The 13,459-nt window shown below is 27.5% G+C and overlaps 1 protein-coding gene across 4 annotated transcripts in view; it reads left to right on the forward strand.

The window, feature by feature from the left end:
• The window catches only part of LOC103310917 (leucine-rich repeat-containing protein 24-like), a 153,721-nt gene extending 144,131 nt beyond the window's left edge, over positions 1-9,590 (forward strand). For 3 of the 4 annotated variants that reach the window (XM_029491270.1, XM_029491268.1, XM_029491269.1), the window contains one exon: positions 6,828-9,590. In XM_029491270.1, coding sequence (XP_029347130.1) covers positions 6,882-8,756 — 1,875 coding nt within the window. In that variant the 5' untranslated portion in view covers positions 6,828-6,881 and the 3' untranslated portion in view covers positions 8,757-9,590. The remainder of the gene's footprint in view (positions 1-6,827) is intronic. The other variant, XM_003246798.4, reaches the window with a different exon arrangement.
• The last annotated feature ends 3,869 nt before the right edge of the window (positions 9,591-13,459 follow it).

Consider the following 13,459-nt stretch of genomic DNA (forward strand, 5'->3'; position numbering starts at 1 on the left):
AGAATTACAAATATTATTACGGACACGTAAAAAACAAGTGCGAAATGTCGTCTACACTATTTGTATAGACCTTGTATACAATTTGTAAATTAAAATCCGTCAGCGGGACGTTAGCATGCATCGTTTATATTAGATAGAGTTCGGAGTAAGGAAAACGACAGACAGTATTCGTTAACTTATGCATCGTGTAAAGATTATTAGCCATGAGCCCCAACACAGAACGTTATAGAATAAGGTTAATAATATGTAAGTTTAAAACAAAGACACATTCTTTGAGCGTGGCATGAACGGTTTTATACATTTTAATGATCAGTGATCATTATTCGATAGTTTTTTTACTATAAAATAACTTATTCGTTTATCAAACTAGAATTGGCCAACATTTTCCTACTTGATTATGTAACGGCACAATCAAAAATATATAACAAACGACGTTTTCTTAGAATCTATTAGTGGAAACTAGTATGGGAGTTCTCTCAAAAGGGACACTTAATTGAATTATACTTATCAAAGTTCGCTATAAAGGTCACTAGTAAACATAACTGATTGATACCACCATTGTGTAGGTATCAATAATTAATTAGATATTAATATGTATTGTGTTACATTGGTGGTTATGTTATTCGATTGAATATAATTTATTCATATTAATAATAATTGTCTGCGTTATAATACAATTATTATTATAGGCACAATCCAATTCGTGGTGTAGATGTATACATTCATTTAAGAATAGGTATCTAATATTTTAAACCGCGTTAACATTATTTATTATTTCTAAAACTAAAGAATATAACACAAACACTGAATATTATTAAGCATGAATGTTAGATAACTTCTTAGTTATTGATAAAACTATTTTTTATTTGTTTTTGGATAAGTTGAAACATATTTGATTACAGTTTATAAGCCATAACTGTTGGAATTTATTCAGTCAGTTTTATTATTTATTTAATACACTTAAAATATGTTATCTTTACTTTACAAAATATATTTTGTATTTATCTGTTATTACTTAAGAAATTGTTTTAAATTATAATTAAACTGAATTTAAAGTCTCAAAAAATATGATACATTTTCAAATTTCATAATAATTCAGCATTTCAGCAACTTTCATAATTTCAACTTATATCTGATCACTTAGTTTATTCTGAAATTGCGAGCAAAGCAAAATAGTATGGTTTACGATGATATTTTTATATCGAGTTAAATTTATATTGATTAGATTTTATTTTATTTTATATTCAAGTTAGCACATTAAAAAAAAAAAATAAGATATTATACATCATACATAACCGTTGTTATTACATTGTTAAATTAACTATACTACTTATCAGATATTTATTAAAAATGGGGGGAAAATTATGATTCAACGTACTAAGGTATGTTATTGATAAACTCTAGTAAAATATACTGAATATTTTTTTTTACGTTTATAACATATTATAATATAGTATATTAGACCATTTAAATTTGTATTTATAATAAAAATATTGAAATATCTAAGAACATTTTTATCACAATATAATCTACTAAATTTTAAAACAATAATTTGTTGAGACAAAATCATATTTTTATCGTAAATTGCAAAATACTGTTTTAAACAAACTTAAGAATTAAAATATTCTAATCCATTTTAATAATGTATTATTTGTGGTATTTAAACATTATCGAAATTAATTTTATTGAGATCAAAATATAATTTCAAGCTTTCAAAAATCAAATTTCCTACTTCAAATATGCGTGTAAAAAAAAAAATAGAAAATTGAAATCATATTTTATGAATATAATAGTATAGTTGAATATTAATTATAATGTTGATATCAAGTTTTCTTTAAAAATAATAAACAAATTATAAGTAAATACGTAAGCATCTATAATATTGTGTATTGCATTTGATTTAGAATTCCTAAGCACATTGACTATAATAATCTTGAATAACATAGGTATTTGGAGTGGTCCTAAATGGTTTTGGATGTGTATACGCCCTATAAAACCACAATACCATAAGCAATTAACAGTTTAGTACGTAATACGCCATCTTTAGTGCATGCAACTTTGAAATACTCTTTATGTATTCAAGTTTCTAAGTATTCCAAACAATACACTTATTTCTCTTGAGGCAGCATAATGCAGCTTTTAGGTGTGTTATTAATATTGACAAAATTACGACCGACGCAGCGTCTAATGTGGGTATAACACAAGCGAATCTTATAAATGAATAAAAAGTTACATAGAATGTAAGTTAAAAACAAGTGATGTTAAATAGTTCTTATGTGTTTATATTACATAAATTGTATGTGCTTACTTTAACTTTAAAAATATGAAAATCGTACATATTGAATTTCGTGAGATTGCAAAAAGACATTTCGTTGATAAAATTGGATTTTTATTTGCTTTAAATATTCATCATTGACGGTCTCTTGAGGGAAAAGGAGGTGTGTAGTCATAGAAATGGAGCTGAAAAAACAAATTTTCTTTTTTAATTCGTCGATATCACTTTCTACATTATGTTTGGGTCACATTGTAAAATTAATATAGATGTCGGAATATCAAATAAATATTATTGAAAATAAAAACCGTGACAGATGGTAATCAGGCAGCTTTTTTTACCCCCCCCCCCCCCCCTCCTCCACCACATATATAATAGATTAGTAAATCGATTAACGATTAGCTAGGTCAATTATTAAGTACTCAAATGTATTTATTTTTAAATCAAAAATACTAATTAAAATTAAAAATCGTACTAACTCTGCAAGTTTCACCACAGTTGAAATAAATGTGTGTAGTATTCTGGTATGTATGTGCTTTTAACCACAAAATATTTTTAAAAAGTAATAACAACGACACAACTATAAGACTCTACGTGAACGATAATCATAGATACGAGTGCAGCTTTTAAATCAGCAGATCAGAGACGACCCTTGTTTATTTTTTCTCGCACCACGTAATAGTCATTCGTCAAATTGTATTATTTTACCAATTTCTCTTAGATGTAGTGTTCTTTTCAAAATTACTTTGCGTCTTGCGGTAATCTCTACAACGGTTTATCTAGTCACAGAGTACATAGTACATACAGTGATCTCTTGTCTCCCCAAAAACTTCATTATTCGAAAAAAGAACTGAAAACTAGCAGTGAACACACAAAGAATTTTCGTAATTTCACTCAAACTAATTCTACTTGAACAATCATATATACTTTTAGTATTAAATTTTGTAAATTCTAAGACAGGGTGTTTTATTTCTGTTACGCATCTGCATATAAATGTTGGTTACATTTATAGTATGTTTCTACAATAAGCATTACATGTTCAAAAATTGAAATTTGTTTAACACGTGACGTTAATGTAAATATAAGTTACCAGGAGTTACATTTTACACATTTGATTAGTTTATAATTAAATGAATCACGTTTGCGTATTGTAACAATTTACAAATAGTATGTACACAAATTAAATAAGTTATTTATAACAATCTGTTATAACAATCCACTTATTTCACATTCGATTTCCATACAAATAAACATTTCGGGTAGGTTACCACTTTGTATTTTTAAATATTGGTTAAGCTTTCAGCTCATCGTCACTATTTTGGAAAACTGTAATGTGAGGAAACCTAACATTGTCTTTTAAAATGTAACTATTGATTTTAAATGGTGCGAAATATGAATCAATTATATGCAATTACTGATATAGTAATACCTATAACAAATAATGTACGCATAACAACAGTATACTGCAGTAACTATACAGTATGCAAAACTACTTATACTCTATACAATATATATTAAACTGTTGTCACTAACAGTAATGTTACAGGTTACAGCGGAATGCATATGTAATGAAGGTCGCAAGCTATTGTAAATATTTTTAATTTTTGGCAGTATATGGCGTGAATATATATATATAAAGTTTGTGATTTCGTAAAAATAATACAGTAATATTATAAAAGTCATGACTTTGAACTGTGGACTACAAGATATGGATATTGATATTATATTACATATTCAATTAATATGTCGATAATAATATTATGTTGACGTTAATTGTTGTGAATTAGGTATTATTACTTTTGAGTTATGGTTGCACAGATTTCGGTTTGTGTACGAACTTTGCTAAAAACCCATTCAATATTTACCAAACATAATATTACAATTTTTTTCACGATCTTCTTCAAACTTCTTTATATTTAGCATTTAACAAAGTATACAGTAAAATATAGTAGTGGATATATTATAGGCTTTTCAAATTCTAATCTGTTACAGGAAAATATAATAACTTTTATAGAAAATATACGTTTTTCGAAACTCTACGATGTTAGTTCCTATTTGATTTATTCTTTGTAGAAATTAAGAAAACAGAAAACTTTGACCACACAAAAACAATAGTGCAATCAGATCTCATACCTGTTTTTAAATGCATCGTGTTTCGCTTTGTTAATGTTTGGTTTCCTGATAAACTGACATATATAATATCATAACGAAATCACGAATCTTGGAAACCTGTAGGGAAATCTGAATTCCTTTTATTCAGTTAGCCTTCAACAACTAAAACTAATGGTTTTTACTGTTACAGACGTAGTTTTCCAAATTTCTTAAGACACATTACTCTGTTATTATTATTATTATTTCATACATGTTCTATGACAATACATTTAAACATAAATGTGTTTAATAATTTATATTATTATGTTTAATTTGTTTAGTGTATAATTTTTCTAAAAATTAACTAAAAATTAAATTAATACAGTATAGTAACATCATAATAAATACGAAAATTAGGTACCTATATATTATTTGATAAATCATATGGATTCTTTATGGGTAAATTAACAATATACAATTAAAAAAAAATTTTAATATAATATTTATAAGCAGCAGATTTTGATATTATAATCAATCTACTGTGTCGCGTATTACTATTATGATTGATCTATACAAAATATAAAATAACAATATATATATATATGTTTAAACATATCGCATTCGGAGTTTTGCTTCATTAAAGTTAAAATAATTTAAAAATTAAAACTCAGTTATAATAATTACAATTAAAAATATTAATATATAATATATAATAAAATATATAGATAATAATTAATAACGAATAATTATAGTAAAAAATTTAAATTCTATATCTATTATGGTACTTTATTATATACAACTACATTTAAATCTAATCTATAATATTATTAAATTAAAAATCTTCTGAGATGTAATAATATGTTACATATTTTATTAAACACACAACCGTGTGATATAATATTATAAAAATATCTAAATTAAACCTGCTAGTTAAATTTAAAAAAAAAAAAATAGTATTTAAATATTATAATGATCTCTTTTGAATAAAATAGAATTAAATTATTCAATAACATAATATAATGAAAGACAAAGTATTATTTTTTGTTAGATATTAAGTGAAGTCCTTTGTTGTGTATATTTTTCAGATGAAATAAACAAATAATTCTATAAACGTGAACAAGTTAATACAATTAAATTATTGCAGAAAAATTTTATTTTGAAAACTAAGGATAATCAAAATATAAATTTATAATTTTTACAGTCTTCTGTAATAGTTTATTTAATATAATATTGTCATTAAAGGATAAAAGTGTACTATATGTGATATAATAGTTCCAATGTTATATTATTTTGTGTTAGGAAAATAAAATGCATTGGTTTGCTACCCGTTTTTTCTGATCATTTTCATTCCATGTATATTTCTAAGAAACCGTGATCGAAATAAGGCCAATCGGTACGACAGCTGATTTCAATCGTTGTACTTTTTGAGGTGCGTGCTAGAGTCTATTGCCAAAACGAAATATCAATTTATTCTTACCAAACTTATGAAATATTTTCAACTTATTTCAAGATATTATAGATTACAAAATATTAATTTTGAGAATATCACTAGGTAATATAAGAATATAATTTTAGTAATTTAACAAAGATAAGTGAAACTATTGCGATAACGTTTCTATAGATAATTTAATCGAATATGAAAATTTGCTTCCATATTCTTATTATTATTATTAATTTTGGATGCACAATAAAAATGGTTGTTCGTGTTTAATATTATTTATTTATTTAATTAATTAATTAACGCCAGACCGGCAATACCAAAGTTTCGTAAAATTGACAAATTACATTATATTGTTAAATGGAATAATAATGGGGATGTACAGTGTGTGTGAACAACAGTATAATAAGAATATATATTTAACACAATAATATGTTCTGTAATAAATGCGAATTTAATAAAATATAAAACAAAAAACAAAAAAAAAAATTTAATAGATTGTTTTGTTTGTGTTACATAAAAGAAAATTAATTTATAGAAACAAATAATAATATTTAAGGGGGGTGGAGTGGCCGAGCGGATTAAGACGTCGGTTGCGACGCACGCCGGTGCCGATTCGATTCCGGCCGTGGGCGGCATTTTTCTTCGGACAAGTCACAGTGTCCGGAGAGAAGTGCCACCATCCCCCACTCTGGCATGGCAGATACCTACGGGCGCCCACTAAAAAATCTGCCAAACCAAAAAAAAAACACGTGTTTAAACTTACAGTACCTTCCCCACAATAAAAACCACTCAATAGCCTAAGTTGCCGCGGGTTAATTAATAATAAAAAAAATAAATAATATTTAAAATTAATTACGATAAATATTACGCCAATACAATAAAATTGACTAAGAGTGGTGTGGATTTAAGCACATTTGCATTTTGATATAACTATTTGAACACCGATATTTATGAAAATACATCAATATTTGATATATTTCCAACACGGTTTTATTTTACTAATATAAATTGTTATTGTTGTAGGAGGACTCTATGTGGCAACACGTACTGAACATAAGATGACCAAATGCGTGGACCATGCCCGGTGGCCAGCCAGTGCAGCTGATCGTCATGGTGTTGGTGTATTGTGGAACAACATTTGGAGATTGGGCCGATTGTCCAACCCCTTGTCAATGCAAGTGGAGTTCGGGGAAGAAAACAGCATTGTGCAAAGATGCCGATTTTACCGATATACCTTTATCGCTAGATGCCGACATGCAGGTACTTGATCTGAGCTCCAATAATTTACGCCACTTACCGGAGGATGCGTTTAAAAAAGTAGGACTTCTTAATCTGCAGCGAGTATTCCTACGCGGTTGCGGAATACATAATGTTCATAAAGATGCGTTCAGAGAATTGAAAATACTCGTAGAATTGGATCTCAGTGATAACTTGATTGGTTCATTGCACCAAGAGACATTTCAGGGAAATGAACGACTCCGCGTGCTATATTTGAATGGAAACCCATTAACTGAAATTAAAGAAGTTCAATTTCCCGTCTTACAGCATCTTCGAACACTAGAACTGCAACACTGTCAAATTAAACGAATACACAGAGATGCTTTCTTGCACTTGTCCTCATTGGAGTCATTAAATTTAAATGGAAACCTATTAAAGTGGTTATCAGAAACTGTATTCTTGCCTATATCTAAACTGAAAACATTATCTTTGGATGGAAACCCGTGGGTGTGTGATTGTCATTTAAGGAGTTTTCGAAACTGGTTTGTTTCGTCAAATTTATATTCACATCCGTTGTCGTGTATTGAACCGAATGTTTTGTCGGGCAGTCGGTGGGAGAACATAAAACCACCAGAGTTTGCATGTCCTCCAGTAGTCAAGATTGACAGGAATAGCGTGTTAGAAGATGCCGGTAATATTACTTTTACTTGTAAAGTGACCGGAGACCCTGAGCCAGAAGTGAGCTGGTATTTTAATGGACATAGTATAGACAACTATACCGATCGAATGGACGAAAATCGTACGTGGCTAGATAACAATCGAATGTGGAGTGCCCTACACATATTCAATGTTTCAGATGTAGTGGCTGGCGAATTTACATGTGAAGCTCGGAATTCACGTGGACAAATGTCAGCCAATGTATCCTTAGCATTACCAGAAGTAGCAGTCGCTACGACATTAAGCAAATCTAAATCTATGTATTTGGTAATAGTTTGTGTAGCCGCTAGTGCAACGGTCCTATTATTTGTGATAGGCTTGACATGTTGCGTATGTCAAGTGAAGAAATCAGGGGGACGACGCGATAGTAAGACTAATTTTAAAGGAAGTACTAGCTTCAGCGATGCAGACAAACGACTACTCGATGCAAGCATATCGACTACACAAGCTGGAAGCTGTGAAATGCTTGGCGGCTCTTCTTGCCAGGACTTGGAGCTCATTGAACAGTCTTTACAAAATATCCCATTGGCCGCCGTCTGTGACCAACAACCGGTTCACATAACTATTGAGAGTCATGACCCCAACTCTAGTTTGTCACTGTACCCACCACCACCAGAATTTTCCACTAGTATTCTGCCATCAGTCAGTGGTTTTGGAAATATATTTATTTCAGTATCGGTGAGCCAAGAACCACCTGACCCTGAATCAAGGTATCCAGACTTACTTGACATGAAGCACAGACAAAAGCAAAGCGTCAGTGTTGGTACCAGCTCAACCCATCATATTCCACCAGCGTCGTCATACTACGCCACTATGCCGAGGAAAAAACGAATAATAGACCATCAATCCATCAAATCGGTTATGCCACATTATGATAACATGGGTCCGAGAATAACAGCAACGGGAAGTTGTACGAACTTGTCATCTCTTTCTAATAGTGGCGAATCTTCCGATGATATACCACCACCACCGCCACCCCCTTTATGTACAGGACACACTGACTACGTGGCTCTATAATTAAATAATGTATGTACTCGTAAAAAAATAATTTTAAATCTTTCTTTGAAGTGTTAAGCTAGATAAATATTATAAATAATACAGAATTAATATGTAGAAATTCGGTGTTGTTTATGATATATTATATTATATTCACTAAAAAAAACAAACCATAATTTATGGAAAATGTTTGAAACCAAAAAACATTTGAAAGAAATCTGCACAGAAAAAGTTAAATACAATTTAAGAGAAGGTATTGTTACTATTGACGTTTACACAGAACATTGAAAGCTTAAGTCGTATTATCCATCATCAATCACATGGCGCTTACTATAGGGGCAGCATTATTAATAAAATAGTATTAAAGGGGAAACCCTGAATACAATAAATAATAATGAGAAAATAGAAAGAAAAAAAGTAATCATTGTATAAATGTTATATAAAAGTTCGGTTCTGATACTATTTGTTTGGTTGTTTATATGTATTTTTTTTTTACGAAGTCAGTAGGTTAAACTTGACAATCTATAGTTTTAATACTTAAATTATAAGTATTTTTATGTTTAAATGGGAGTCAAAAATCTTATTTTCTAATTAATCATGGTTTTATTATCGCTTTCTATAAAAAGAAATACACGTTTTTCATAAAAAATACATAAATATATTGTATTCCTGTTAAATTGTAGTATTAGATGATAATAATTTGATTAATTGTTGAGTTTAAAATTATTGGTAAATATAAATTCCTACAATCTCATTAAGCTATCAACTTAATTAATAACTTTTGTATGATGAATACTGGTTGTCAATAACTAATATTCATTATTAAAATTTAAAATTATTATTTTATAACTTTTATCAAATAAATCTAATTTTATAATCCATGGATCTTTTTTTTACAACACTTCATAATAATATGATATTAAAACAACACATTATAAAATATAAAATATATAAATAAGGCACAATTTGTTTTTTCTCTATTCCGATAAAATGATAAACAAATTGTAACAGATAAAGTTATAAATGTAACATAGAAGCAAAATAAATAAAAATCAATTAAATAATTGTACCTAATGTATAAATAATATTTTTAAAACGTCATTGTCCTCAATTTAATTTAAAAATTGAAATGCATCTTTAACTTTCAGCTAGAGATTAGGGATAAGTAACAGAAATTTAGTTGATAGTGTTATAGTATTTTAAATTTTAGTATTTCTTGTTACGCGTCTATTAAATTATAAAAGTTATATTAAAGTTATATTAGTGCCCGATGTTTTAAAAAGAAATTTGTTTTTGTTTAATGAGAACATTTATATTTATTTTTAAAGAAGACGATTAGACAATAAATATTAAAATTATATGCATCTATCTATCTTTGTACTATTTTTAACTAAAAATTAAAAGTAATAAAAGTGATGTGAAAAACAATCATCACACCATATCGATCAGTTTCCATCTATTTACCCAATATTAACTTAAAAAACCACTCAGGGTTAGCGAAACCCCTTCGTATTATTTAATTTATACTATATTTTTTACACATATCATTTTAATTAATTATGTTTTATGTTATTCTTTTAAAATTTAAATATTTAGTTATTGATTTTTTTAAGAGATGTAATAAAAACTTAAAAAAAATTCTTAAATGTAGGTTTGGCATATCATGTTATTATAGTAGGTATTTTACATTTAGTATGCATAAAATATTATAAGTTTTATAAAAAATCGAATGTTATTACATAACGAAAAAAAATACCTTCAATAACTTAACAAAAATATATTATTCTTTGATTTATAATGATTATCTATAATAAATCCCAACAAAATGTCCATTAAATTTAAATGTAAAAAACTACAATTATTTCATATATATAATGACGTAGGTCTTGTTAAATTATAACAGTAATTATATAATTGCCAAAGTGTTGTTATGAACAATGTTACAAAATTAATAAAACAATGATTTATGTAGAAGTATAATATTATTTTGATCACCCACACGAAAAAAAATTAAAACGTTGAAATACCAAAATAAATCTTTGGATTGTAAATTTTAAAATATAGTTTTTTATGATTATTGCATTTGCATTTATTTAGGTATTTCAATAATATTCTTCGAATAGAAAATATCGAATTTTTTTTTTTTAACTATGCCTTTCCTAGCTTGCGACAAGTAGATAAAAAATATTGAAATCCTGTGTTGTAAACGTTACAATGTAGCTTTATGTATGCATATAGACGGACCTACAGGATATAAAACTGTCTTTTATTATTAAAAAATAATAACTATTGTAAAAATTAAATGTAATAATTTTTAAGGTATTTTATTTATAATGTTTATATTCAGTTTTGTTTGCTTTCGACACTACAAATATTCCTTTTCTCCTTTGTGAACGTGTCACAAAAAAAAAAAAAAATGTTTTATTCTATAGGGGTGAATAAATATGGAATTTTTTGTCTGCTTTGAAATAATTATAAATATTTATACGTATACAATATACATATACATATATATATATATGTACGTGTGTACTATGTAGGCATTTTTGTATGTATATAAATATTATACATTTATGTTCCTTGTTGGTGTTAATAAATTATATTGTACAGTAAAAATGTATGTCAATAATTAAGTAAAATCTAATTCAAATTTTCTTTTTTGTTGTAGTTTATATTTCATTACGTATTTATTAAACATGATTTGTAGTTTATTGTAATCGGTATGTGAAATAAAATGAAAAATACATTTAAAAATTACAAATCTCGTTATTTTTGTCATCCCAATTTTTAATCCACTAAAGTTTATATTTTCTCTGCCTAATTAAACAAAAAAACAAACTTCATTTGACATTAAATAATGGTTTGTGTAAGTAAATATACTTGAATATTTTATTTCACAAGTATAAAATAACCGTTTCTGCTGTAGAATATACGATTTTATATATTTTTTTTAAATGTATCAATGTTATATTATTTTCAGACTATGTTAGCCACTTGAAAAGATTATAATAAAAACTGGCAGGTTACGTTTGTAATACGATGGCTCAAATATTGTCGTATTGCACTCACAGCGACTAAACGGCACATATAGGTATTACTGGTTCAATACATTTTTAATTTAAGGATGTTTTAGCTTTAATTTATTGAATTCTAACGGCCGGTTATCTCATCTGCATTTGTCATTTTCATTATATTATTATATAACTAGTACCTATATATATATAGTTACCTATTATTTTAAGTGAAATGCCTTTTAGGTGTTTTTTACATTTTAACTATGGTTTTTTGTATCAGTAACATGTTTATTCATGGGCTCATTGTACAATTTTAATAATTATTAAAACATACACTAAAATTAAACAGGTTAAAATAATTAAAGTATTTTAAACTGTGTATTTATTACATAAAAATGTTTACATTGCATACTTATAATCATCTCAGAAAAAATCTGTGTATCTAAAAAATAAACTATTTATTAAAATCATATTTACAAATGTACGATCGTAAAATGTCGTTGCCGTTCCTATGAACACAAATAGGTATAAGCAACATATTTTCTTGGATAATTTAAGTTACATAAAAATAATTATCCCGTATTGTATAATCATAATTGTTTTTATTAGGTAAATATGTTATGTACCTACGCAATGAATTCCAGATAATGAAATCCAAGCTAAATCCGGACATAAATTACCGATTTCATTATTAATCGATATGTTTGGGTAATTGTGTAAACAAGATTCTGCACTTATAAAGTGTCATATAACTGACACAACAAGTATGATATCGAAAGTAAAAAAAATATACAAGTGATTCACATAAACAGTCTAAGTTAAGTTTGATGTCTTGAAAGTTTCTAAAAAGAAAAAAAACAGTAACAGAAACTTTTCGAGTATAATTTATTATAATAATAGTGGACTTTACAAGAACTCAAAGACACAAATCAAGAAAAAATGTATTTGTTACATAGTAGTGTTGCATACTAACTAAAATGTAAAAATAATAACTTAAAAATATATCAATAAGTGATATTACAATGTCTATTTATGTTAATAACCAATGCATAATATACATAGTTGGTGGTATTTTTTTTTTTATTATAATTTTTCATCGTAGTTGTAGTTTGGTGTTTATTAACATAATACAAAGAAAAAAATCAATGTCATTGAAATCCAATAATAGCTACTTTAATAATAAAAATAATATAACATAATTATTATTACACACTTTTCTTAAGTTCGCTTTCACGTCTGTTTGTCTGCCTGTAATCAAATCTTGCGCGCTCGATTTGAGGCACTTTTTGACGATGAAAAATTCTGAAAATTGGTATAGACCTTGGTCTTGAATGACAATACAATAATCCGTTGTGATTTTGGGACCCGGACCTCCAGGTCGGCGATGACGGGTGTGCAAAGTCATCTCCGAGGAAGTACAGGTACGAAGGGTTTCTCTGGGTCAAGGCGGGTTTCTTGGGGGTTTTTGGGGTCACTAAAACCGAATTTGAGGTCTAACAAATGCCCCAAAGTCCCCGGCATCCCCCCTACACGGATTCTGCAGTGGTACAGCTTTGGATGAAATCGAAAGAATGAGACAACATCGTCAAATATATCGGAAGAAATTGTAAATGAAGGACATTAAATTATAAGTACTGTAAATAACAAATATATTATAAATATAATGATCTCATAATAAAATTTTGAATGAAAAATAAAATTGATTATATT

The sequence above is a fragment of the Acyrthosiphon pisum genome, chromosome A3 (assembly GCF_005508785.2).
Source record: "Acyrthosiphon pisum isolate AL4f chromosome A3, pea_aphid_22Mar2018_4r6ur, whole genome shotgun sequence".
Classification (NCBI taxonomy): domain Eukaryota; kingdom Metazoa; phylum Arthropoda; class Insecta; order Hemiptera; family Aphididae; genus Acyrthosiphon; species Acyrthosiphon pisum.